The 27,739-nt window shown below is 39.0% G+C and overlaps 1 protein-coding gene across 1 annotated transcript in view; it reads left to right on the top strand.

Moving 5' to 3' along the window:
- The first annotated feature begins 5,380 nt into the window (after nt 1–5,380).
- Nucleotides 5,381–27,739, top strand: part of RFTN2 (raftlin family member 2) — a 62,911-nt gene continuing 40,552 nt past the window's right edge. Inside the window, exons 1-3 of the mRNA XM_045847679.1 lie at nt 5,381–6,077; nt 21,100–21,283; nt 22,967–23,081. Coding sequence (XP_045703635.1) covers nt 5,939–6,077; nt 21,100–21,283; nt 22,967–23,081 — 438 coding nt within the window. The 5' untranslated portion in view covers nt 5,381–5,938. The remainder of the gene's footprint in view (nt 6,078–21,099; nt 21,284–22,966; nt 23,082–27,739) is intronic.

Raw genomic sequence — 27,739 nt, 5'->3', positions numbered from 1 at the left:
TTAGACTATGTAACTATTAAGTATGTGATGACTAGAGCAATTCTAATCATTAAAAAAGTGTTTTATTCAATAGTGTTTTCAATAATTCATTAATTAACAAGGAAATGCAACTACATTATGGAACTAACAGTACATTAAACAGTTAAAACTTAATGTTCTGCTAGCTTGTGAATGCTGGAGAGCATAAACTAACTTTTTCATCTTTGTGTCCATGTAGTGCTTTACATGTATAATAGGTGCTCCATAAAAAGTTGAATTATTGTTAGATTTACTTTAGAGCAGGGCCTCATCAAATAGATTGGATTTAAAAGTTACTATTATGCAAGAGCTTTTCTTTGTAGGAAATGGGTTGGATGATACATAATTATCTGTTAGAAACATTAAGACTGGTGAACTTAAGTGGTCCAAACTTGAGTTGTAACTGAGAATAAGGAGCTACCAGTTATGGAGGATGTTTTCATAAGATTCATTCATTCATTAAAGGACTAAGTGAGCCCACAGTAGAACACAGGCAAGAAGAGATAACACATCTGCGTTCATATTCAGCCACATAAAACCCTGCCTACCCTTGGGGAAGCCCCATTTAAAATACAGAACTGAAAGCTGTCCCTGAAATCTACAGTTGGCAACAAATAAATATAATTCAGCCTTGGCCAGTGTGGCTCAGTTGGTTGGAGAATCATACTATAAACCAAAAGTTTGCAAGATCGATTCCTGGTCAGGGCACGTGCCTGGGTTATGGGTTCGGTCCCCAGTTGGACCATTTGCAAGTGGCAACAGGTTGCTGTTTCTCCCTCACATCCAGGATGTGAGCTGTTGCTACCTTTCTCCCTCCCTTCCCCTCTCTCTAAAAGTAGTGAAAAAATGTCCTCGAGTGAGGATAAAAATAATAAAAATAAATATATATAAAATTCAATACAGAAAAAATAACCAATGTTAGAAAACATTCCCAAAATTTAATTATTATAAGTACTCAATATATGACAAGCCTGGGAAACATGATGGGTAAGAGATTATCTGTGAAAACAAGTGTGGTTGTAACAGCTGGATATCTGTGTGGAAGAGAACTGACTTAGATCCATACCTTACCTTTTATATTATGATTGCCAGATGCATTAGAATAAAATAGGAAGTACGGGTGGGGTGAACAGACGGAGCAAGGACAGTTAAGATCGTGAAACTACTGTGTATGATATTGTAATGGTGGGTACATGTCATACATTTGTCAAACCCAGGATATGTACAACACCAAGTAGGAACCCTAATGGAAACTATGGACTATGGTGATAATGACAGCAGTGCAGGTTCATTGGTAACAAACTTATCACTCACTCTGCACTTGACGTTAGTGGAAGGTTGTGCGCGTGTGGGGACAGGAAGCTCTCTGTACTTTCTACTTGGTTTTGCTGTGGACATTGCTCTAAAATATCAAGTATATTTATTTAAAAAAAACAGAAATCAGAACCTTTGTTTCAAAATGAGAAGTAATACTATTGAAGAAATGTACATTTTTGTTAAGGACAAAATGGAGGAGCAGAAATTTTTTTTGACTGGAGGTATTTGTTTAAAAATGCAGAGTCATTAAAGAGGTGTGGAACAAACATATGAAGGTCTGTCCAGGAAGAATCCAGCCATGTAACATGAAAAATAGAGATACTTATTGAAGAAAACATAAGATACAAGAAACATTATACAAAAGACAATGATGCCTGAGTCCTCTTCAAAGCTATGACCTTCCTGAGGAAATCTGGTTCATTGGTAGCAGTTTGCATCAAGTCACTAGCAACTGCAGCACAATGTTCCTTCTGCTCTGGTAGAAGCCATGAAACGAATTTTGCCAGGACACGTTTCATGCCAAGATTCCGTGCCAATATCTCAACACAATAGTTTCTGGAATCCCCAGATCAGCTTCTAGTTCTCAAACTGTCAGTCACCCATCTTTGTTGATTGCAGCCTGTACACATTCAACATTCTCAGGTGTTCTGCTTGTCGCAGACCTTCCAGAACATGGACCACTTTCAACAGATTCTTGACCATCTTTGAAGCTTTTTGCCACACTTTTATTTGTGCTATACTCATTGCATCATCCCCCAAAGCCTTCTGAATCATCTGAATATGAATAGTTTCCATGGAGAAATGTTTAAGCTTAATGCAAATTTGATGCAGATTCAATGCTCTACTCAGTCATTTTGAATGTGACAGACACACAGTACATGTGCTCACTCAGTGGCATCTTCTGCCCCCACTGACTAGTACAGTGAAGTCGTCATTGTTCACACATGTGCATTCCAGTGCACTCTCCTCAGCTGCCAGTTTACAATGCTGCACAGACCATTCTTGTTACGCTAATAATGGTTGGACTTTTCTGAACAGACCTCGTATGTGATAACCAACAAAAACTTATTACTGTCCAAAATGCAGTTTTAAAGAAAAAACATATAAGGTTAATACGTTAAATAGTTCTATGGCCAACCACATATTTCTATAAGTAATATAAAGAATTATTTACTCATTAAAATGCATTTTCTCTTGCTTTCTAACTGATTTCCTTGTATGTAAACTATTTCCTTTGACCATTCATGAAGCAGAATCTAAGTATTTAGAAAATACTCCCTGGCTGGTGTAGCTCAGTGGATTGAGCACGGACTGGGAACCTAAGTGTCCCAGGTTCGATTCCCAGCCAGGGTACATTCCTGGGTTGTAGGCCATAACCCCCAGCAACCGCACATTGATGTTTCTCTCTCTCTCTCTCTCTCTCTCTCTCTCTCTCTCTCTCTCTCTCTCTCTCTTCCCTCTCTAAAAATAAATAAATAAATAAAATCTTTTTAAAAAAGAAAAGAAAATACTTAGGTAGAGAAAAAAGTAATCTTTACAAAAATCTTCACTATGAAAATTTGAAAATAGTCAAAGTGTTACTTATTTAGCACTTATGTACTAATACAGTGAAATCCCCCATAGCTGTTAAAATAGGAATGTGTGCCACATTGATACATGGAAAGGTGTTTTTAAAATATCATTAAGGGTCAAGTAAAATTTAATTTTGTTAGACTTTGGAGACAAAAAGTGATTACACAATGGCTCAATTGTGAACTAAAGGAACTATAGTTCCATTTACTAAAGATAAAAGAAGTTCTTTAAGGACATATGACACACCATATTCACTCATTCATTTGTCCAGTCATTAGCTACCAACCAGACTCCTGTGATGCTCTCCTGACCAACCAGTCTCCCTCCATTCTTGCTGTCTTGTCTTCCTCACGGCAGCCTTAGCGGCTCACCAGAAAAACAAACTGATGCTCCTTGCCTACTTCAAACTCCTTCGATTTTTTCACTTGATTACTTGATTCACCTTTTGTTGCCTGCAAGATAAAGTTCAAATTCCCTCCCTATGGCATATAATTCACTACAAATTAGCTCTTGCCTGCCTTACAGCTTCCTTCAAAGTTTATGTTCTAATAATTTGCAGTTGCTTCATGTTCCTTCAAGTGTATGTCAGCCTGTTTCATGATTCTGTGATATTGCTCATGCCTTTCCCTTTTCCTGACACATGCTTCCCACCTTTACCTATTTTGTGTCTATTCATCCTTCAAGACAGTTCATATATCATCCTCCAAGCTGATTTGGAGGCTCTCCTTGGGTTCTGTAGCATCCTATGCATGCTTTATCTCAGCAGCTACCACATCATAGTGAAATGATCTGTTTATAAATCTGCCTTCCCCATTGAACCACAAGCTTCTCTAGGGCAGAAACCATATTTAGTCATCTTGTGTACTCAGCCTGCATCTATTGCAGTGCCTGGAACATAGCAGGGACTTAGTAAATATAGTGAGTACTTAAGAAATAATCTTCAGGACTGCAGTAAAAACTAGTGAACTTCAAATATTCCATTTCCTATCATCCAGGAGCTCACGGCACATAGTACAAAAGAGAACATGAAAAATGACAAACATGAAAGCACTGTGAATGAAACGAGTCACACTGGGTCAGAGTCTGCTGTCTTTTTATACAAATTTACCCAGGAATTGCTTACCACTAACCACACTCATCTTTGAGAATGATGGACTATGGAATTTTCCTCTGTTAAAAACCTTCTGAGAAATAATCTATTTAAAGACAAGTAGGCAGAAGGAAGAGACAAGAGGTTATAGTGATCCATCCCTCTCTCCGTACACCCCAGCTCTGAGAGTTTTCGTGTGTCTTCTTCAGTGTGATTGCAAAAACCTTTTCAAGCTTGTGTTCTCTACGATCTGAAATAAGATCAGGGATTATTTTGTAAATAATGAGAGTGGTGGCAGGATCACTTCCTTCCTATTGCTGTTCTCAACCCTGTTTTATAATGTAAGCATATTAACAAATTTACTTTGTGTTATTAGGCAAGCATAGTGTTAGGATGTGAGATAAGATTATCTCAGTCAACCTTCATAACAAGCACATGAAGTAAGTACTATTATTAACCCCATTTTATAGGGGAGGATATTGAAACTTGAAGAAGTCAAGTAACTTGCCCAAGATCTTGTCTCTAGTAGGTATTAGAAGCAGGATTGAACCCTAGCCATCTGATTCCAGGGCTCTCAGTGTTGATGAATGCGTCATACCACCTGACCTGTAAATGGTAAAATACAATAAACACTCATTACAATTATTCCATCATAAATTGCTCTCAACTTCAGGTAAATGGCAATCCATGAGACTGAATGAGCCCTTGCTGGTGTGGTTCAGTGCACTGAGTGCCAGCCTGTAAACCAAAAGGTCACAGGTTCAATTCTCAGTCAGGGCACGTGCCTGGGTTGTGGGCCAGGTCCCCAGATGGGGCATGTGAGAGGCTACTGACCAATGTTTCTCTCCCTCTATTTCTTCCTTCCTTCCTTCCCATCTCTCTAAAAATAAATAAAAATTTTTAAAAAGACTGAATGAATCAAGTTGTCAGTTTTATTGTTGTTTTTTAATTATGGATACTTTGGGATGTGTAGAGTGTTATTAGTTACCATCCATTATAAGCTTTCTAATAGTAGAGTATTTTAAACTTTAAGAATGTTGAGAAAACATTATCCACATGTGTTCCTCCTTTGCAATTAATGAGTCTTTATTAACATATTTTAATATAGTTTTTTTTCTATTTGGCAGTATATCATTTTTCCAGTAAAAACAATCTTCATGTTGAAAGAAATCCTGAAAAATGCAACCTAAAGACTGAAGTGTTTGTTGTTTGTTTGTTTTTTTTTAACCTTACTTTTCTCCTTTTAGACTCCGGAAAGTTTCCTCATAAAGCTGACTTCCGTTCTGGAAATGATTTCTGTTTCCAACCATGTTGAGAATCCATTTCTTTCATCCCTTTTCTCTCTCTCTCTCTCTCTCTCTCTCTCTCTCTCTCTCTCTCTCTCTCCTTCTGCTTTCTTGGTAGTAGCGGGGAGGGAGGAGGGAGTGGACACAGGAAAGAGGGGAAAAGAGAAAACAGAAAAAAAAATTGCATGCCACGGTGTCTGAATATATCCTCTGCTTGTAGATACTTCCATCTGAGTTGCACTTTTGCCTTTTTATTTCTGTTTTTGGACACCTCTTTTATCATCCAGCCAACTGGAATAGACAAAGCACAGTTGGTGCCCTGAGCGACAGAACTCTGGTAGGGGGCTGGCTGTAAATTGACGTGGCATGGAAATTCTCCGCTAAGTTGTAGCAGCTTGCATGTTTCTCCTAAGATCAAGCCCAGCCTCCCGGAGCTGTAGCTTAATCATGATGGGCTCAACGACTGTTCAGAAAAATGGATAGAAAAAGTCTTCAGCTCCTTTCTTTGGACTCAGATGTTTTCTTTTTGAGTATCTATGGTTTAGCTGAAAAAATCAAAGCAGTTAAGTCTATAACTTTGTTTTTGCAGCTTGAACAACAGAATTTGCTGCTCTCCCTCCCCTGTCCTGCAATTTAATTCCTTACAGATTTTGCCATGGGGTGCGGACTTCGAAAGCTAGAAGACCCTGATGATAGCAGCCCTGGAAAAATATTTTCTACGCTGAAGAGACCGCAAGTGGAAACAAAGACAGAATTTGCTTACGAATATGTATTGCTGGATTTTACTTTACAAGGTACTTTTTTCTTCTATTTTATTTGTTAAATGAAATGTTTTGAGATAAGAGACTACTAGTATTTTAAGTGTTGGTTTGTGAATTTTTAGAGTGTTCTTCACAATAAGATTGTGTAATCAATCTAAAAATAATACTTTGTCTCTTAATTATATATTGAAAGATTTTGTTTTGTTTGCTTCATTTTTTGTAACATGGCTCATATGTACTTCATAAAATTAGAAAAACGGCTTTGAAATATTTCTTTCATTTTTAAATCAAATGCTTATTCGTGGAAGGGTACGTGGAAAATGTTTGATTTCCAGGCCAAATAGCCATAGCCTTAATGACAGTTTGTTTTGAAAAAGATCTGAAAGGCACAAGAAGGTAGCATGCAGGAAGTATTGCTTGCATCGTATGGAAGAGTATTTGCTAAGCCAATTCTGAGGTTTCCAACTATGTTAAATTTTGTGATTGTGTTAGTTGTTTGATATTTTTACCAAGCTAATCTTGAAGTTTGAACATACAGTTAAAAAAAAAAAAAAGGAAAGACAGTCTTCTGTAAGACACTTCCTTTGCTTGGTGCCCTGTCCCTAACAGAGAAACTCCCTGTTCCAGAAAGTTGGAAACACAAATAAACAAGCCCAGATGGCAGCCCTGTGGAAGGAACAGAGGTAGCTCGACTTCACAAATACTTTGCCTCAGTTTTGTTTTTGTTTTTGTTTTTTGAAACTTAAGAGTACCATAGAACTGCATAGCTAAAACTGAGTTTTTAAAAAGCAGAGCTGCATTTTTAATAATGGGACACTAAAAATGGAATTGGAGTGTCATGCTTGCTGTTAGAATTTCCAGCTACCCATAGTTTAAGTTCCTATTACAAAGTTATGCTTTTAATTGTAAAAAGCAACACATTTTATCAGTGAATAGAAAGATTATACTAAGCATATTATCATGTTGGATATTACCTTAGTTTCTTTTCAACTTAAACACAAATTCCCCCTTTTTTTGGTTTGCTCTGTGAACAGTGCATCTTTGTGCAAGAAACAGGAGCAGCCCATTTTTCTTTGTCAAAAACTGAGCTAGCCAGCAAGCAAACTCACTTCCAGGGACACACACAAGGTCTGCACGTGTATATACTTCTAACACACTCCCATTTCCATTTTTATCTAAGGCTAAGGCTACCAAAGGAAAAAGTCTATATTCTTAATTTTCTTTTTAATTATGAAAGTTAAAAGTCAATTAAGATAATGGTGATCAAAGAAGTAGTCAATCACATGACTTTTTTCTATACTTTTTCAAAAACTATTATTTGAGAAAATTTCAGTGATATAAGTCTATGTTTTCTCCGCTGACTGTCCTGGTTGATTGTTTTGTTCAGACTGATTTCTGTGAGTCCATAGGACACAAACACACACTCTCCTTAAACTCAAAACCTTGTCTATTCATACCCTGTAGGCCAGAGCCATTTTGATCTGCACTTTAAGATTTGCTGCACAATCCCTCATAGGATCATAGGGCTTAAAGTAATTTCACATTTTTTTCTGATTTATTTTCTCCGAACAATGTTAAAAATCTTAAGCAAATGTGTAAAAATGCAGTCATCCTTAAATCAGAAAGATCTACAGCTAAATTTTTTAGAAGTCATTTTGGTTTTTCTATTATCAAAAGTCCTTCTCTCTGTAAAAGGAATATAATTTCTACCTTCCACTCTAGGTGTTTGGGGGAGGTAACAGATTATTGCACTATAAAGCCTAAGTCTGGGCATAATTTGCAAATGTTAACCCACAAAATAGGCATATATTTTAAAGTTACACCTGGTTCCTATTTGGTCCAGGCGCCTTGTCTCCTTATGTCCCTTTTCTCTCCAGTTATTCCACATGTTTTTGTTTTATTTTGTGTCTGTCTTTGCCTCAGAAGCCGAGACACTGCATCAGCCCAACTCCACAACCACCTTCCTCTCCCATCCCTGACCTCCACCTGCCACTCCAGCATACAGGGAGTGAGTCGGGGGAGGGTGAACATGCCAGCCCTACATGTAGTGTGGGCTGTCTGTCCTGGGACTCCTGTAAGGAGTGCTGCACAGTGGCACCTCCTGCCTCCCAGAGGCCACTGTGCAGTGAGCAACCTTTCAGGAAACAAAATGGTCTGGTGACAGCTGTGCGTGCTCATGATGAGCCTGTCTCTTACCTCGTCTTCCTCTGTTTTTCCAAACACAGGACACGAGACACAGAGTAAAGTCCCAGTGGGACAAGAGGAGGAGACTCTGCAATTTCCAGTACCCTGTTATGGGAGCTTATTTACTTTGCATTCACCTATATTTTCTCTCTCTCTCTCACTCTCTCATTCTCCTCCCCTTCTCCCACGCTTGTTTTTTTTTGGGGGGGGGATGGGTGCATACTTTCAGGCATTATTTTCATCTGTATGAGCAAAGTAATAACATAGTCATAAAGCATATACGGCGCTGAAGTCAAAGTTCCCAGGTTCTGGATCTAGGCTCTTTCACACACAACTGTGTCAAGTTTGTAAACTTTGCTATATCTCAGTTTGCTCACCTGTAAACTGGGGGTTCTAATGATGCTTACATAAGAGAGTTATTCTAAGGATTCAGGGAGATAATATAAAATTATCTACTTGAAAAGGTATCTGGCACTTTAGTAAGCGCTTAATAAAAAGTTAACTATTATTATACCTCCTGGCTTTATGCCAAGTCTACCAACTGCAGTAGTGAGATTTCAGTACATTATTTGCAATAAATTTCTGGTTTAGTCTATATATGTATATTTATCAGAGTATGTGAATATATATATAAGTGTATTAAATATCATTTATTAATGAAAAGTTAAATTAACTCTGCAAATTATCCGAAAGAGTTAATATGCCTTCCTGTACAATCCCAGAAAAATTTTAAATAATGATAGCCTTAAGGATTTTTAGAACATGTATAGCTTTATGACTAAAAAGAGTTTCTACAGTACTAAAAACCCAACATATGGACAGATGGTAGGTTCCTTATTTGAATTTCTAGTAGAATTATGTAAAATACATCAAGTAAAATTTTGCTGGCTTCTAGCTTGCTTCCTTATTATTAGAATAAGAACCTCTCATTGTCCTTTATCATAATTGTTAACAGCAATAAGTACATATGATGTGTGCATTCTATGGAAGATGCTGATAAGTACGGGAAATACGAAGAAGAATAAGACATAATTTCAGCCCTCAAGTATGTTATATTCTAACTGGTCAAACTGAGCAAGATAGTGAACTGCTCAAGGTCAGGAACTACTATGTCTTAACAACCTTTGTATCTCTGTGTCTAGCACAGTGTTTGACACATGACCAGTAGCCAATAAGTGATGTCGAATTAATGGATGAAAAATTGTAATACATGAGGCACAAGGTATCAGGAAAAGGAAGTCCATTTTAAATATGATTAGTTATAATTTCAAATTAGGACATTAACTGACCCTTAAGAAAAGTAGGGCTTAGGTAATCAGAAAAAGACTGAGATTGAGGCACGTTGAAGGGCTATTGAATAGAGCAGGGAGCTAAGGGAGGTTTTGTAGGGGAGAAGCAGGAAGTAAATGGAAATAAGTGGAGTAGGGAAAGCTCTGGCTTGTCTGAGGAGTGATTCCCTGATGCTGTGGGGAATAAATAGCTGTAAAGGCACTTGAAGAAGAATTTGTTGGATACAGAAAAGTGCGTTTAGAAGATGCATGTGAGATTGCAATGGGGAGAGATAGGAGGTAGGAGAAATGTTAGAAGACTGATTGCAATGGTGCAGGCTCATCAAGGAGGACCTGCACATGAGGGGCAGCAATAAGGATGGACTGACTGCAAGGGGTAAATGTAACAGACAGTATGAGGGAGGAACTTAGCCTGTGGCTGGCTGCACATGAAGGGACAGAAGAATGAGGAATCCGGGATAACTTCCCGGTTCTGAGCCTGAGTAGCTGTGGAAATAATGATGCCTCGTACAGTAGGAGGAACGTCCCCAAAAGAGCCCGCACGTGGTGAAAGAGCAATTCCATTACAGGCATGTTGCATTTGAGGTGGTCAGGGAACATCCTGGCAGAAACAGTTACAGATGCCAGGCTGGAAGTGATTTCCAGGAAGAACTGAAATAAAGTCTTAAAAAGAGAGGATGTGGGCAGAACACAAGTGTCTTGGGCTGAGTCGTCAGGTGTATTCAGCCATATTGAGCACAACTGAACAGAATGGCGGAGAATGAATGGATAACACCAAAAATACAGAGAGAGGGATGGTTCCCAAAACAAGAAGTGGTCAGTAATTTTAAATACTAGACAACTTTCACAAAGAATGAAGATGCAGCACTAAAGAGAATGCATACAAAAACCAACAAGTGATAAATAAGGGATCAGAAATGAGGGATGGAGGAGAGGAGGGAGGAAGGAATAAAGGCAGAATGAAAGGAAGGAAGGGTCCGGCTAATTTTTTTTATTTCTGTCTGAATTTAATAAGTTCTTGGGCATTTCCTCAAGCAGTAAAAAGATTTTCAAATATAAAGTACTACATAAAACAAATTAATAATAAAAATGACTAAATTTACTCAAGAAGCAACATAATCTTTATCATGGTGCCTAGCCTAAATTCCTAACAGATGAAAAAACTATATAAACAGTTCCTTTTTTTGAAATGGTGAGTTTGGTTTATTAATAATTAATAAACCCTCATAAATTCAGACTATTATGGAAGAGAAAGATCCCATTCTGAACTGGAAGAGGAGAAAATATCTGATAATTGCATGCAGTTGACCCACTTAAATAGCTATTGATTTTGGGAGAAAAAGCATATACATTTCATTGACAATCTATATTATTTTTTTCCTATGCATATATGCATCTTATGTCTGGTTGGACATATATTCATTGTTTGAAGTCACACTTAGTGAGCATATACAAAGCTAAGAGCTAGGCTATGAAGATAAATAGAGCCTAGTCCCTGTGCTCCACGAACTTGCATCCTGAGCATCCTACTGAGAGACTCCAATAAACAAGCCTCCAGTTACAACACATACACTACGTGCTGTTGTACAAGGTATGAGGGTTATAGAAACAGAAAGAAGAGCACCCCCACCTGTCTAGTAGGATCCAGAAAGACTCCTTTAAGAAAGTGCCACCTCACCTAAGATCTAAAGAATGAGTGAGACTTAGACAAATGTTTGTATCCAGAATATATAAAATATAAGTGCAAATGAATCAGCAACCAAAAGACAACGCCATAGAGAAATAGACAGGAAACTTGGACAGACAGTTCACAAAATAGAAAATACAAATGGTCAACAGACATATGAAACTTTGCTCAACCTTGTTAATAGAAAAATGCATGTTAAAACTACTGTGAGATACCACCATAAATCATTCAAAAATGGCTAAAATTTAAAAAGACTGCTAACAACAGTTGTTGGTAAATTGGCACAATCATGCCAAAAAAATGTTTGGCATTATCTCGTTAGTTGAACATATACCCAGCAGAAGTGTGGGCACATGTTCACCATGAAGCACATGGAAGAATGTTCATAGAAGCATCATTTGTAATAACCCAAAAGTGTGAACAGCTCAGGTATCCAAGAACAAGAGACAGGAAAGATGAACTGTGGTGTACTCACACAATGGAACACTACCCTGAAGAAGTCAGCAAACTGTGTCTGCTAACGGCTGGATAGTAAGTCTTTTAGGCTTTGCAAGCCATGGGGTCTTCATCACAACTGCTCAGCTCGGCCGTTGTCGTGCTTGCATAGCATAGATGACCAAACAGGCCACAGGCAGTGCTTTGCCGTCCTCTACTGTGGTGCAATGAAAACGAACGCTGTAAGTACTCAAGCTACCCCAGATGAATCTCCTAAACATAATGTCGAGTGAAAGAAGACACACTAAAGTACATACTGTATAATTCCATCTATGTAAAGCTCAAAAAATCAGCAAAACTGAATGGTAGTGTTTAAGGCTGCACGCTTGGATGGTGAACTATAAAGAAGAACAAGGAGGTAATGACCTTGAATGTTTAAGCAGCACAGGGTGGGAGAGAGGGGTTGTTATTGGAAAGATTGAAGTGGGGAGCTTCTGGAGTGTCCTCCATCTTCTGATTTTGTAATGGATGGTGGTTGCCCAAGTACTGACAGGCTTTTTTAAAAGATTTTATTTATTTATTTTTAGAATGAAGGGAAGGGAAGGAGAAAGAGAGGGAGAGAAACATCAAAGTGTGGTTGCCTCTCACCCTCCCCCTACCAGAGACCTGGCCCACAACCTAGGCGTGTGCCCTGACTGGGAAATGAACTGGTGATTCTTTGGTTCACAGGCCAGCACTCAATCCACTGAGCCACACCAGCTCGGGCCCAAGTGTTAGCAATTTTAAGTATGTTTTGTGCATTTTTTGTATGTCATATTTCTACTCCCACCCAAATATATTATAAAGGTTAAAAAAGGACCGAGTAGAAAGTAGGGGTGAGAGCAAACAAGGCTGAAAGACAAGATGTACAGACTCAGAAATAAGAGAAAATGTTAGGGTCTGCCCAGGAACTCCGAATACAACAGAATGAACGCGGGGGTAGCACACAAAGGAGGCAGCAGTGAGACATAAGGCCGCAGGAGTTTGAAAGGGTCATAATTGGATCTTCCTTGTATCTGCCTATAATAATGAACTACATAGTTTGATGGAGTATTTTAAGTACTCTATCATAGTGTATTTTAAAACTATTACTTCAATTAAATATATCAGTAAGTGACTACAAAAATGGCAGCTTTCATTAAAAATATAAAAGATTAGCCCTGGCTGGTGTAGCTCAGTGGATTGAGCGCGGGCTGGGAACCAAAGTGTCGCAGGTTCGATTCCCAGCCAGGGTACATTCCTGGGTTGCAGGCCATAACCCCCCGCAACCGCTCATTGATGTTTCTCTCTCTCTATCTCCCTCCTTTCCCTCTCTAAAAATAAATAAATAAAATATTAAAAAATATATATAAAAGATTACACATTTGCATGTTGTTTGTATAGTGGTTTATATTTCTAAGTAATTTAAAACATCTTGGTAAGGAAGCCAGGTACTCCTTTATTTTAAGATTTTATTTATTTATTTTTAGAGATGGGGGTGGGGGGAGGACAGAGAAAGAGAGGGAAAGAAACATTGACGTGAGAGAGAAACATCTATCGGTCACTTCTTGTCTGCACCCTGATCAAGGACTGACCCTGCTGCCCAGGTATGTGCCCTGACCAGGAATCAAACTGGCTGCCCTTCCTTTGCAGGAGGATGCCCAACTAACTGAGGCACACCGGTCAGGGCCACATACTCCCTTTAACACCAATACATTAATTGCTTAACAATTTTTTGAAGTCCATAAGCTTTAGCTCAGCCCGTGTCTGAATTTTCACAGATTCTGAATTAACATGATGCAAATCAATGAAGTTTTACTCTCCTGTAGGCGCTAGCGTGTCCATAGACCTGGGCACTGGCTCTGGAGTCATTCCGTCCGGTTCAATTATAGTCTTACCACATAGCAGCAGTTTGGGCAAATTATCAAAGCTCTCTCTTACTGAGTTTCCTCATCTGAGAATAATCATATCTACCTTGAGAAGTGCTGTAAGGATTAATTAAGATCAGACCTGTATAGTCATAATTACTGTATTACAGAGTCAGTGATAAACCTTTGAAAATTGCAAAAAAAAAAAAAAAGATTAGGCAAATAAAACATTTTGCATAGTGCCTGGTGAAAAATATGTACTTGGCATGTGTCACTTCTTATGTTTACTATAACTGTGAGATAGAATATAGAAATTGACAGACTGTTTGTTCCCTTTTGAAAATATGGTAAAATTACTTGTCAGTTTCTGCACATTGTATTTTTTAGCTGAGGAAAAAATGTTTCATAGTATTTCAAAAATACATACTGTTCAGAAGTAAATTGGTGGAAAGAACATATATATCTTGGACTATTTTCATAGAGTTACAATCACCATAGCAAACCTTTTGGCATTGAACAGTTCTTGCTTTATACTGGAATGTGACTTTTACTATTTTCAAAAGTTGGTCTTTGTCTCTGAAAACTTTAAGCAAAGGAACATTTAAAAGTCTGTTGATTATTTTATTTTAGAAACTCTAAGGATAAATGATAGATTGTTGCTTAACCTTCATCATGTTTCCATTTTAATCATAGAAATCCACTTTGCGTCTATATAGTTTTCAAAGCAAATCACAAAATGCTTTCTTTCATCAGTTCTTCACAACAGCCCCATAAGGTATAACAAAGCTTTTACAAACCATGTAGCATTTATTTAACAATAACCAACCACACCCATTAGTGCTATAAACAACACCACTTGTTCCTTCTCGCAAAGAACTGAGGAAGAACTGATGGTGGGAAGCTAAAAGTAAGACAGTCTGGAGCTGCTGCCAACCTCTGGTGCTATTCAAATTCTAGCCAAAACAACCACCACCTTCTCCGTAGCTTCCTGTGTTTAAAAAGAAATACAGCCTCTGATATCACTGCCCCAGTGTAAGGACATCAAACCAAAGGCTTGGCTTGCAACACTGATCCTATGATGGAGACATAATTATTCACTTCGCTGAGCACTGATGAAAATCCCTCCGTTTATGTGCATAGCTTGCCCCTTCCTCACATCTCTAAGCTGAATCAGCCTTCCTGTCTCATTTCAGCAGAGTTTAGAACATTATCAAGAATCAAGGGAATTATCCCTGGCTGGTGTGGCTCACTGGATTAGTGCCAGCCTGCAAACCAAGAGGTCACTGGTTCAATCCTGAGTCAGGACACATGCCTGAGTTGTGAGCCAGGTCCCCAGTTAGGGACATGTGAGAGGCAACTGACGATGTTTCTGTCCCTCTCTTTCTCCCTCCCCTCCCCTCTCTCTAAAAATAAATAAAAATCCTTTTAAAAATAAAAAAGAATCAAGGTAATTACATGGAGGAAAGTTCTCTGCAGAATTCCCAGCTTATTTTTCCTCTTCTTGCTCCTGGGTTTAACTTTGCTGACTGATGCTAGCCTGTTTAAAGCCAAGTCCCAGTGTAGGACAATTTGTTAAGGGAGTGAGCCGGAGCCCTCCTGTTACCATCCTCCTCCTGTCCCCACTAATGAGGAAGGTTTGGGTGCCTTTTCCTGTGTCCTAGGATGCTGAACACTGTCTGAGTTTGGTCTAGGAGGCCTGGCAGAGACCTGGGAAGGCTCTGATCTGCAAAATCCCAGAGGTGACCCAGAGTGGGAGTCACAAACCTACAAGACATGGGCCACATTTTAGCCATCAGACAGGTCTCACTTGGTGTGTACAGTGTCAAAATACTTGAATTAACTGTCACTTTTAAAAGTGGAAAGATATTACATAAGAATCTGGATTTAGGGGGGGTTATGAAAATTCTAAGATCAGTAACACCAGGACCACATGCCCAGGAGGCAGCACGCAGCTGGGGCTGCTACACTCTTTGAGTGAAGTTTTGAGAATTCACTGGGTCCCACAGCTTCATCCAGCACAGCTTCTTTGCTTCATCAGCCGGGTACCTTCGGGCCTTTGAGTCCATGACTCCGTGTGGTAGATCAGTGGGAGTTAAGGACACCTGATGTGGAGTGAGAGCTGGGGACTCCTAATCTGCAGTGTGAGTGGGGGACCTGAAATTCAGAGCACGAGTGGGGCCCTCTAATCTAGGGTGTGAGTTAGGGGTCTTGACTAGAGTTCTACAGGTTGGGAGCCAGGCCATGGTTTTGGAATAAATCCAGATCTCCACAGTGATCTTCTTCATGGAGGTTTTCTAAACCAGCAATGACTTATCTCTGAGGACAGCTTCATTTGAAATGATCTTTTTCAGAGCTGGGCCTCCAGCAGACAGGAACATCTCTGACATTCGAGTGTTACTTTGTGCCAAGCCCTGGCCTTCTGTTTTACAGTCACTACCAGAGCAACTTTGTGAAGTTAATACAGCTATTCATCCACACCTCAGAGGGCTACAACCTTGTTTCAGATGGCAGGCCTAGTAAGTGGGGCATAACCAGTATTTGAATCCAGGCGGGTTGAACCCAGGCCCAATGCTCTTAGTGAGAATAGTGTGTTTCCTCTCTAAACAGAGGAGGACCTCATCCAACAAAGCACTCACTGCATGCCGGATACTTTCTGAGAACAAATATCAATTTACTTAATCCTCCTAATGATTCTCTAAGGTGTGTTCTATTATTATTCTCACTTTGCAGAGGAGGAAACTGAGGCACATGAATGCAAAAGTACCTTGCCAGGCTAGCCAGTGGCAGAGCTGGGCTTTGGAGCCAGACAGTCTGGTCCTAGAGTCTATTCTCTAAACCCCCGCTCCATGAGCACCCCGGAGCTCTGTTAATCGAATATGTAAATGCCATGCCCAGTTTTTCATTCAGTTAGTTTTTTAACAAGGAGTTCTCAAGCATTTTCCGTAATCGTCACGACCATTCTGAGGGCTGTTTATCAAAAGACACAGACCTCCCCATAGGAACGCATTCCTACTTGAGAGAGTTAAGTAATCAACACAGAGCCCTGGGCCCCAACAAACATGGTCTTTACACATGTTTGTTATGATGTGCTTACTAGTGCTCATGTACAGTTTCCTTCTCCCTTTACACACTGTCTGGCCTTCTCAGTTTGTAACCTTCCTGAAACTCCCTGTGTGTGTGCACATGTGTGTTTCGTGCATTAACATTTCTTTTGCATTGAGTTTCAAGAAATAACCTTCCTTTATTGAGAAGACAAGAGGATGTGGATTAGACAGAAAAGCTGGATGTATTCCATTGACATGACATTTCTCTGACGTCTCCGGAGAGTGAGGTGTTCCTTAGAAGTACATTCTCTACCCAAACAGGGACTTTTTTAAGCACCAATGTTTTTCTGCTATAGCCAATCTTGTTGTGGTTGTTTTTAACATGTTAAATAACTCTGCCTTTGAAAACCGTGCTCTGAGACACTACAGTGGAGGAAATGACTTTCATTATCGTCAATTTGGGCCAATGAAGGGTGGTAAGCCCTTTAAGTGACCGCAGGCTGTAAAGTTTTTAGAGTTCTTTTATCTAGTTTATAATTCATTTTATTCCTTCTAATGTCACCTGTCCCCTTTGCTACTATCATTATGTCCCTGATACTTCTAATCCAGTGGGTCTCCAAACCTCCACCCAATGACTCAGCATTGGACATGAGATATTCTTAAGTTGTACACACAGACACAGAATTAAATAACATTGAATCACGTAGACAGGAAGTTGTGTGCTATTTACTCTTTTTAAGGTTTCCAATCAGTTTAGAGTTAATGTCTTTAACATGTCTCTAATAATTTTCCTTTTCAACAAAGGGCACACCTATGGCTCAGAGTCATTGGCAAATAACGGTATAGTTAGAATCTAGTAAGTGTTTTCTTTCATCATATTTACTTATTTGGTTGCTGATTCTATTATTATGGTTATATGAGAGATCAATTCTTTTTTAAATAAATTTCAGTTTATTACCAATGCACCAACTAAACTATGACTTCCTATTTTCTTATCACTTAGCAATTTCATTTTAACCATTTTGATCATCTTTACCTTTCTAAGTGTACAGTGTGGTGACATTAAGTACATGTGCACCGGTGTACAGCCGTCACCTCTGTCTCCAGATAACATATCATCCTTAATGAGGGAGGCAGGCAGATTATAGAACTGAAACAGTCCAATACAGTTGACTGTTGAACAACGCAGTGGTTAGGGGTGATGACCCACACACACACGCAGTTGGAAAAAAACTTTTAACTCCCCAAAAACGTAACTACTAATAACCTACTATTTACCAGAAGCCTTGCCAGTAGCACAGTCGATTAACACTTATTTTGTACATTACAGGCACTACACACTGTATCCTCACAATAAAGTAAGCTAGAGAAAGCATCATAAGGAAAACAAAAAGGCACACATAGGTGGGCCCATGCAGTTCTCGCCTTTGTTGTTCAAGTTCAGCTGTCATATTTCTAACTGCTGAGCATCTGGTGAAAACACAGAATAATTGAAATATTTTCAAATACCTATGTTTAATAACAAACAACTGACGGGCCTCTTTGAACACATTAAAGGCCTTCTCAGTGCTGGCTGCCGCATGCCCCTCTCTGGGAAAGTGCTGAAACCCAGAGAGCAGACGGAGCACGCAGCGGCCTGAAGAGCTCTGAACTCTCACCCTGGGCTCCAGGAGAGGCCACTTTCCCCAACCCTGAGCTCTTGATTTCTGGGGTTTCCTCCTAAGCAATGCTGCCACAGTAGACTGGATGAGACAATACAGGATCTAACAGCAACCCCAAACCAGTCAGCGAGAGAAGGAGGTTGAGCAGGATCCAGGAGCTCTCCCAGACCCGCAGGCTCATCCCTTGTCTGCGGTGCAGTCCTCTCCCGAACTTCTCTCCAAATTTCTCTCTGAGATGGAGCTAATTACACCCAGTATAGCTCCCTCTCTCATTACCTTTTACCTCATTTGCAATGTGTTTTTTTTCTTTTATCATAATGTCGTTAACTTGAGGAACATAAAGTGGGACCTTGAAACTAGAGCCTTTTGAAGTGAGTATGAACTTAAACTCTGCCTGATTGGATTCTCTCTGGGTTCTTGACCACCTTCGCTTTTGTGGTGATCGAGAGAACAAGTTCCCCAGCGCTGCCTGGGTGCTCCTTCCCTGCTGCGCCTCTCTCCTCTACCATCTAGATAACCCGCACGACTGTTCCTGAATTAGCTGACCTCACTTTTTTTACGTGTATTTCCACAAGCTAACCTTGATGGCTTTCCCTCCTTTCTGCAATAATTTCATCCCTTAGTTCCCTTTGTGAATAGTATTTCCAACCTAACATAATGACCTGGGGAAATGGTAGGCATAGAAAGAGAAGTAAGGTGGGTTCCTTGCCCTAAGGAATTCTCAGACAGCAGGGACAAACATGTGAACAAGTGAGTATCCTACAGCATGGTAAGGGAAGCAGTAGAATAAAGTGCAGCACAGAGGAATAACTAACTCTGGCTTGGGGATCGGGGAAGGGCATGGAGGCCTGGTGTCACGAAGCGAGCTGCCAGCCTCAGCACGCCCGTGGTTCCCACCACCTGCCGAGGCAGGACATACTACGAAGAGGACGACGAGAGTGAAGGCTGAAAGGCAGGCAGAGCCCAGGCTGTGGAGGCCCTTTCGTGTCACGCTGAAGCATCTCCACTCTCTACAACAAGCCCTGCAAGTCATTAAAAACTGAAATTCTCTTTAAAACTTTGTAGGATTAGTATATAGTTCTAAAAATAAGCTTAGGTTGTGTTTGAGTCCTAGTCTTAACAGTTTATTCTATTTTATAGTTATTCAGGTCCTTTGTTTGGAAATCAGCATCGGTTGATAAAAATACTGAAAAATGGGAAAACCAAATGACTCACAGAGTGATTGCCACACACCAGGCCCAACTGGGTCGTTTTACAATGAAACCCAGCTGTTTCTTCAAAGTCCAGGATTGTCCTTTGTTTTTATTCCTATTCATAATGATACAGAAAATATTTTATGAATAGATTAGTTTAAATCCAAAGGAGGATGAAAATTTGAGGAAATCGAGTCATCCTGGTTTATGTAACTTTTCTATTGAGTGCTATACTTTGGTTTGAGGAGTTGGCGTGAACACCCACCGATGGTGGCCTTGTGTTCCATCACATGGTTGTGAATGTAAGAGGAGGGGGCGCTTTCTCTGACCCTTCCTCCTTGTCTGCTCCTGAACCTCCTCCCCAGGTTCAGGCCACTAGCTGCAGCTCCCTGCTCGCCACCACTGACTGCACTGACAGAAGGTCAAGAACCAGCACTGCCTGTACCTGGAATTAATTTCATAATGTTTTGTTACTCAAGAGATACTCAAACTGCGGGTCTACTTCTAGATATTAATTCTTGATTGTTTTCCAGAAAATGAGGAAGTTGTTTTCTCATTTGTTACAGAAAGTGTTTTCTAAATTAATACAGCTGGAACACTAGAATCATGTTCCCAAGTAATACACCCTTTCCCCTTTACTAAAAACTGTACAGATTGCACTATTTTTTTTATTGTATTTATTTATTTTTAGAGAGAGAGCAAGGGAAGGAAAAAGAGAGGGAGAGAAATCTATGCAAGATCCTGATCAGCTGCCTCTCACACACCCGTAACTGGGGACCTGGCCTGCAGCCCAGGCATGTGCCCTGACCAGGAAGCAAGCCTGCGACCTTCCAGGGCGCAGGCCAGTGCTCAGTCCACTGAGCCACTCCAGCCAGGACCAGATTGTACTATTTGATAGTTTCTACAGACTTATCCTATTTCAAAAGTATGGTTGAGTTGCATATCAACTTTACATTTAAATTTCCTATGCATTTAGAATTCTTACTTTTTCAAAAGAACTTCTGGATACCTTTACTTTTTAATTCCTTTACTCAAACTTAAAAGCCGTATGAAATCGTATTTTTAGCTTCCCAGAGAAACTTAAAACACGGTAGTTTAGAAATGTAATTGGAAATGACAATTCTTACTTAACAAATACCATTTCTTCCATTTTTAATTTTAGATTTGTATTAAGTTTATTCTTAAGGAATTATGCATCTCATTCCAAATCATAAAAACAACTAGCTCTTCAACGTAATACTGTTTTTCTTGTGTATGTCTTCAGTATCTATTAATAGAAATATAGTCAAATGAAATCCTAAGAAATAAACTATCTTAATTGAAAAATATCTGTATAGTCTACAGCCATACCACCCTAAATGCACCTGATCTCATCTGAAAATATGTGTATAAGGCATTAGATTTTTACTTTAAGACATATTGGTAGTATTATATATCTATGAGCTCATAAAGTTACTGTTGCTTTTTTCTTATTTTAAATATATAAACTTTATTATATTTTTCCATTTGTTGCTCTTTTCTGAAATTAATTTAGAAAATATATAATTCATGTTATTGTAACTTTATTTGAAGATTAAATCATATAGTGTGTCTCCTACTCAGTATTATCACACATAGAAATAATGTATAATTCAACAACTGCATGTGCAAATTTCTCTTTGTGCTTAATATTTCAGCTTCACCAAATTCAGAAGTCATCAAGATAAATTCAATTCCAGACATAGTAACAAAAGTGGAAGATTACTATCTTAAAGGATATATAGTTGGGGCTATTCATCCTGTCATACAACCTGTGCGGCAGAGAAAGCACCTACCTGCAAGTTACCTGTACAGGGCGGTGCTGTCCCGCTTGAAATTAAGGTAAGCCTGCTGCTCAAGGAAATAGACTCAGAAGCTGTTGGGAATGGCAGTTTTCTTTGGCTAAAAGAACAGAAAGTTTGAACAAAGTGGTGGAAGTAAAGGATAAGTTGGAGGGGGAAGTGGGGTTGAACCAGATTGGAGGAAGGACATTAGTGTTTCCTCACTGGTTTTAGCAGACAAACTGGCCCCAGGTGAGGATGTCAGTGAGCGAGGGGCAGCTTCGACAGGCGTGGGAACAGCAGGCAGCTACACGGCCCACCCCCGGGCTCAAAGAGCCCTGGTGCTGGCCCATGAAGTCCACTTGCTCTGAGCATTTTTCTGAACTGCCCCGTATTGTCTAACTGATAGCAACAACATTAAGTATCTCCCTTCTACAACTCTTACTTCAGAAAGGCCTACATGCCAAGTTCTCACAAATTAGATGGACTGCTTATTCAGTTATCAGATTTTTCCAAAAATATAGGATGTAAAAGCCACCTATTTTCCTTTATTTTTTAAAAATTTTAAAAATAGCTACTTTCCCAAACAGTACTGTAACCCTTTTCCAGCTTAGCTTGTAAGTTCGATAGATTTCAAATACTGCTGCTCCTTCCAATAAAGAATGAAAAGAACCAGACCAATTTTCTTTGATTAACACATTGCACTTTTTTAAAGCAATTCTTCAACTATATCAAAACCATCTCAAAGACCAGGGTAGAAACTGTGTTTTCTCTTTATGGCAATGGTCTAATAGTCAACCACTTTCACTATGAAAGGGCAATGCCTAGAAGAAAAAAATGACATAAGAAATAAAAGGAAACAGGAAAACTGAAGAAAAAACATTTTTAAAAAATTCTAGGTGTGCTTTGAAGGGACACTGTCTGCTACTGAGTGGTGGCCTACTTACCCATGTCGGAGAGGGCGTGTGCCGGCCTCAGCCCTCACCACAATGCGCAGCCTCCTGAGATGTCTGCTAGTTCAAGCATTCCTAAATCCACACGCCGTTTTATCACACAGCAGTAACATTTATTTCCTAATTACAGACTTTATATACGCTATGTAGACATTTTTCCCTTTTAGCATTACTTAAAATAGACTTACTAGCGCCCTGACAAGGCTAAGTAAGAATAAGTAAGGGGTAAAGATCAGAAAAGAAGAAAAAGGAAAAACACAGGACAGTATTTGCCTGCGTTTGAATAAGATTTTTACTTGTGCATTTGTACAATAATGAAGTAAATAGTAATCTAAAGTTATTTCTCATAACTTTCATTAAAACAACAGATGTGAAATTTTCTTCCAGTTTAAACTAGAAATTAAATTAGGAGATTTAAATTAAGAAATTTTGATATTGATTGGTTTGAAGGGGCAAAAAAACATCAATTTGTTGTTGCGCTTACTTATGCGTTCATCAGTTGATTCTTGTGCACACCTTAACTGGGGGTGGGACCCGCATCCTTGGCGTTCTAACCAACACTCTAACCAACTGAGCTACCAAGCCAGCGTTAAATTAAGAAAATTTAAATTAATAAAAGTTACTGTGTTTTTCTGGTATTTTTGTATAAGAAGACAACCATTGGGCTTGAAATAACAACAACAAATTGATTACTTGACCTTATTTGTGAGTTGCTCACTCGTTTTCACATGAGCATATTAAGCTTAAAATCAGTACTTCGCTTCCTACTATGAACACGTTCTCTGTTACAGCCCGAAGCCTTCAGCAGCACCCAGTGGACAAAGACGCCCACGACTTGTGATTGAGGAATGTCCTCTAACTTACGAGACACAAACAAATGACGTAGCAAAAGAACTGATAGAAAAGGTACTAAATATATACATTTTTTTCCATGGGATATTGAGAAATGTTTGGTATTTCTTCTTTGTTTCCTTTCTTGCTTTAAAAAGAACAAGGAAATAATAGGTGACATTCTACCAGAGTTTAAAACACACTGACGTACGTAGACCAGATCATGCAGAGCTGAAAAACAAAAATACTGGCCAATGAAACAGAGTGGAAATGCCAGAAATAAATTTATACACATAGAAGTTTTATAACAAACCTGATGGAATAAAAGAGGGGAGCAACCATTACTTAGTAAGTGCCTCTGGAAAAGTGGGCAGTTGTTCTGTAGGAAATACATGCCACACATTTCAAATGAGATGAAGAGATAATTTTTAAGTATAAAAATATCTAAGAGAAAATGAGAGAGTAGACATAGTATGAATACTTAATTATAAATGGATTGAGAAGTTTGGGGTTAGTATATAAATATAACACATACTAGTAAAATGAAGCTTTAAAAGAAAAGAATCCAGAGGGAAATCTGCAACAAAAGTGTCCTATGGGAATTAGTTTCAGAATATATATGAAATAAATACATATGCATCAAAGTGGTGCCCAGTCTTGAATGGACAGACAGACTCCATAAACAGTAAATACAGAAGGAAACACAAAGAGTAGACATTTGGCAAAAGGTTCAACCTAACTGATAATTTTAATGTAAATATAAAAACTGAGAATTAATACCTCACCAGTATTACCTGAGAAATTGAATTGAAAGTATTAAATCCAGTGTTGGAAGAGGTGTAGGAAAAATTCATATATTGCGACTGACATGGTAATAAATTAGTACAGTGTTCCTAAATATAAATTTAGTAATAAAAATTATAAATCCCATTATAATTCATGACTCAGTAATTTCCTCTTTAGAAATCTATTCGAAGAAATTAATTGAGAGGGTAAAAAGTCATTTCTGTGCATAGATATTTTAATCAATAGTGGATAAGAGGCCAAATCCTCAACAACTGGAAAACTGAGAAGGAGGCAGTGGTATATCAATACAATGGAATATTTTATGGTTAAACTGACAACTACATTGACAATTGGTCCATGCAATATAAACTGATGGAAACTTAAAACTTTGCACAGGGAAGGTTAAATGGTGATAGACGGGGACTTGACTTGGGGGGTGAACACACAGCACAGTGCACGGGTAATGTGCTGTGGAAAGAGAAAATTTTGTGCGTCTGTCAAGAGAACATTTTGTATTTATCAGTATTCTCAACTGATAGAATGTCATGGTGAAAGTTTTCTTTTTTTACTTGCATTGACATATTTCTAAGGTTTTAGCTTTTATTCAAATGAATACAACCGAAAACCTAAGGCATCTCCTTTCAAGTAAGACACTGTGGGACTTGTTCTCTGTTAGCCAGTTTTAGCTGCTAATACTTCCCATTTTGGCATAAAGTCTCCATTCAGTAAGGTTTTTAAGGAGCGGTCTTTGAGACTAGATTTTTATAAACAAGGTACACATATTGTTTACTACTACTATTCTGGGAAACTACGATTTTTTTTTCTGGGAATAAATCCACTTCAGAAAATTTCTTTTGAAAACAAAAATGTAACTACTAATTTAGTCTTACTAGATCACCATCAGAGCTCTTGTTTTGCACTTGACTTCCTGGAGACAGTTAAAAATCTATTTAAACAGGAAAGTACTGTTATTTCAGCAATTAGAGTAATGGGGTTATTTCATAAAGAGAAAAGCTTCAGGAAACATAGCGCATGAAATATTTGAACACTGCCCCATGTATGAACAAGAGCAATAGATGAATGCCAAGTGTTATTTTTGAACAGCTGCCTGATATAAAGAGTTGATTGTTGAACAGCCACATTTTAAGACATTTTAACATTATATTAACATTTGCTCTATTTTTAAAATCAGGCTTACAAGTGTTTTTTCCCAGGATTTTTAAATAACAATAACATTGGAAAATATCAATCTTCCGACTTAAAAAATGGAAAAGACTAACTAATATAGTCTATTTGTTACCAGACTTTTCCAGATAAAACTATCTAGTAATAGTAAAAGGCTTCTACACTGTTTCACCCAAATCAACTAATGAGACCTAGGGAAAGCACTGGCAGTAAATTTGTTTCCACCTGCAGAACTCCATTAAAGATGGCTTCCTTACCACCTCCCTCTCCTCTCCCAGGACACTAGATGTACAGGACAATTTGTGGTTACTGTTAAGCCTTCATACATTGTTACAATGTCAGTATGCTAACTTCGGGGATAAATAAATGATATTGTGTCAGCATAGTCCTTTGTCCTAGCTCACACGCCCACACTCTCTGTCCTCAGAAGTCTTCTCTTCATCAGCACAAGTGAGGTTATGGTCTCCCCTTTCATTGGTCATCGCTCTCTGGTTTTGCCCTCCCCCCTCCTGGCCTGCTTCACTCCATTTCATTTCTGACTACAGATGTTTACATATGCAACCTCCAGCATAACTTATTCTTCCCCTCCCAGGAAACACTTAAAACAGTAACCATGTAAAGGATAGTGTTCTTTCTTCATTTTAACTTAACAAGTACTTACAGGGCACCTACATGCACAAAATATTACAATACAAAGATGAATAAGACACAGTCCTGCCCTCAAAATAACACGGGAAGGGAGGGAAAGACATGGGCACCACTAGACAAAGAAATGAAGAAAAGCAGAGACAAGGAACAGTGATGTGCATGAAAATAACCACTCTTAATGTCCGAAATCATTTCATTGGAATTAGGCCAAGTGCTTCTGAATCCTATTCTGTGACCGGCAGGATTGACTCTAATCGTGTTTATTGGGCCCAGACAGGCGATAATGGCACCAGGATATAAGCAGGTTAGGAAGCTTCCTGAGAGGGGCAGTATGAACTGGGTTTATGCATCGTACACACACATTTCTCAAGAATTTGTCTTTTAACATTTTTCTGTAACCACACCAAACAAACAATGAATTGCCAGATGTTAGTTTTGAATGACTGTATATTTTTTTTGCTTTTAGATTAACATCCATTAATGAAGATGTATTTCAGGGGGGAGAATTCTAAATCTTGATAGGGACAGAAGCATAGGATAGCTCACTTTCTCATACAACCACAGCAAAAATTACAACTAAACTGCAAAACAACTATCACCCAGAAAACCAGGCTGTAAGGAAGTCCAACAACCAAGGAATTAAAGAAGTCACATTCACTCAGATGGCAGGAGGGTGGAGATGTGGAGATGCAGAACAGGCAGTCCCACACCCATGTGTAGTGAGTAAATATTGGGAGGGTTATCTCAGAAGCAAAGGATTCCAGCCCCACACCAGGCCCCCCAGCCCAGGGTTCCAGTGCCAGGAAGATAAATCTCCATAACTTCTGACTGTAAAAAACAGTGAGGGTTGGGGCAGCAGAAGAAATTGTGGGATTCTCAGGCATCTCCTCTTAAAGAGTCCGCAATGGACTTAGGACTTACACAGACTCATTCCCCCTGGGCTCCAGCACCAGGGCAGCAGCTGGAAGGACATCAATGGCATACAGGGAGAAACTAAGGTGTCTGGCAGCAGGGTGAATGCCAGGGGACAGCTCCCTCCCAGACAAAACTCCAAAGGCATCGGTCACTGTCCCTTTTCTGAGCCCTCTCATGCAGAGCCACAGAGGAGTAACACCATATCTGAGACTCCATCAACCTGGTTCACATGGGTTGCCCAGCCAAGGCAATTACGTAAGGCTCTGCCCCATCCAACTTAGGTGCGCTTTTCTACATTACTCCATGCTACTAAGATAGGAAGTCAAAGCAGCCCTCCCTAATACACAGAAACAAATACAGGGAGGCTGTCAAAATGAGGTAACCAAGAAATATGGCCTAAATGAAAGAATAGAATAGAACTCCAGAAAAAGAACTAAACAAAATGGAGATCAGCAATCTATCAGATGCAGAGTTCAAAACACTGGTTATTAGGATGCTCAAGCAACTCAGTGGGTACTTCGACAGCATAAAAAAGACCAAGGCAGAAATAAAGGTTACACTAAATGAAATAAAGAAAAAAATATAGGGAATCAACAATGAAGTGATGAAGCCAAGAATCAAATCAATGATGTGGAACACGAGGAAGAAAAAAATTCAATCAGAATAGCAAGAAAAAAGAATCCAAAAAAATGAGGATAGGATAAGGAGCCTCTGGGACAACTTCAAACAAACCAACATTCAAATCATAGGGGTGCTGGGAGGAGAAGAGAAAAGGCAAGAAGTTAAAAACTTATTTGAAAAGATAACAAAAGAAAACTTCCCTAATTTGGTGAAGGAAATAGGCATACAAGTCCAGGAAGCACAGAGGGTCCCAAATAAGATAGGCACAAAGAGTCCCACACCAAGACACATCATAATTAAAATGCCAAAGTTTAAAGATAAAGAAAGAATCTTAAAAGCAGCAAGAGAAAAGCAGATAGTTACCTACAAAGGAGTTCCCATAAAACTGTCAGATGATTTCTCAAAAGAAACTTTGCAGGCTTGAAGGAGCTGGCAGGAAGTATTCAAAATAATGAAAAGCAAGGACTTACAACCTGGATTACTCTATCCAGCAAAGCTTTCATTTAGATTCAAAGGGCAGGTAAATTGCTTCCCAGACAAGGTAAAGCTAAAGGAGTTCATCATCACCAAGCCATCAT

This window comes from Phyllostomus hastatus, unplaced genomic scaffold (assembly GCF_019186645.2).
Source record: "Phyllostomus hastatus isolate PE091 unplaced genomic scaffold, TTU_PhHast_1.1 phas_contig_57, whole genome shotgun sequence".
NCBI classification, from domain to species: Eukaryota; Metazoa; Chordata; class Mammalia; order Chiroptera; family Phyllostomidae; genus Phyllostomus; species Phyllostomus hastatus.
Note: the sequence above shows the minus strand (reverse complement) of the source record. Positions and strands in the feature narration are given on the sequence as shown.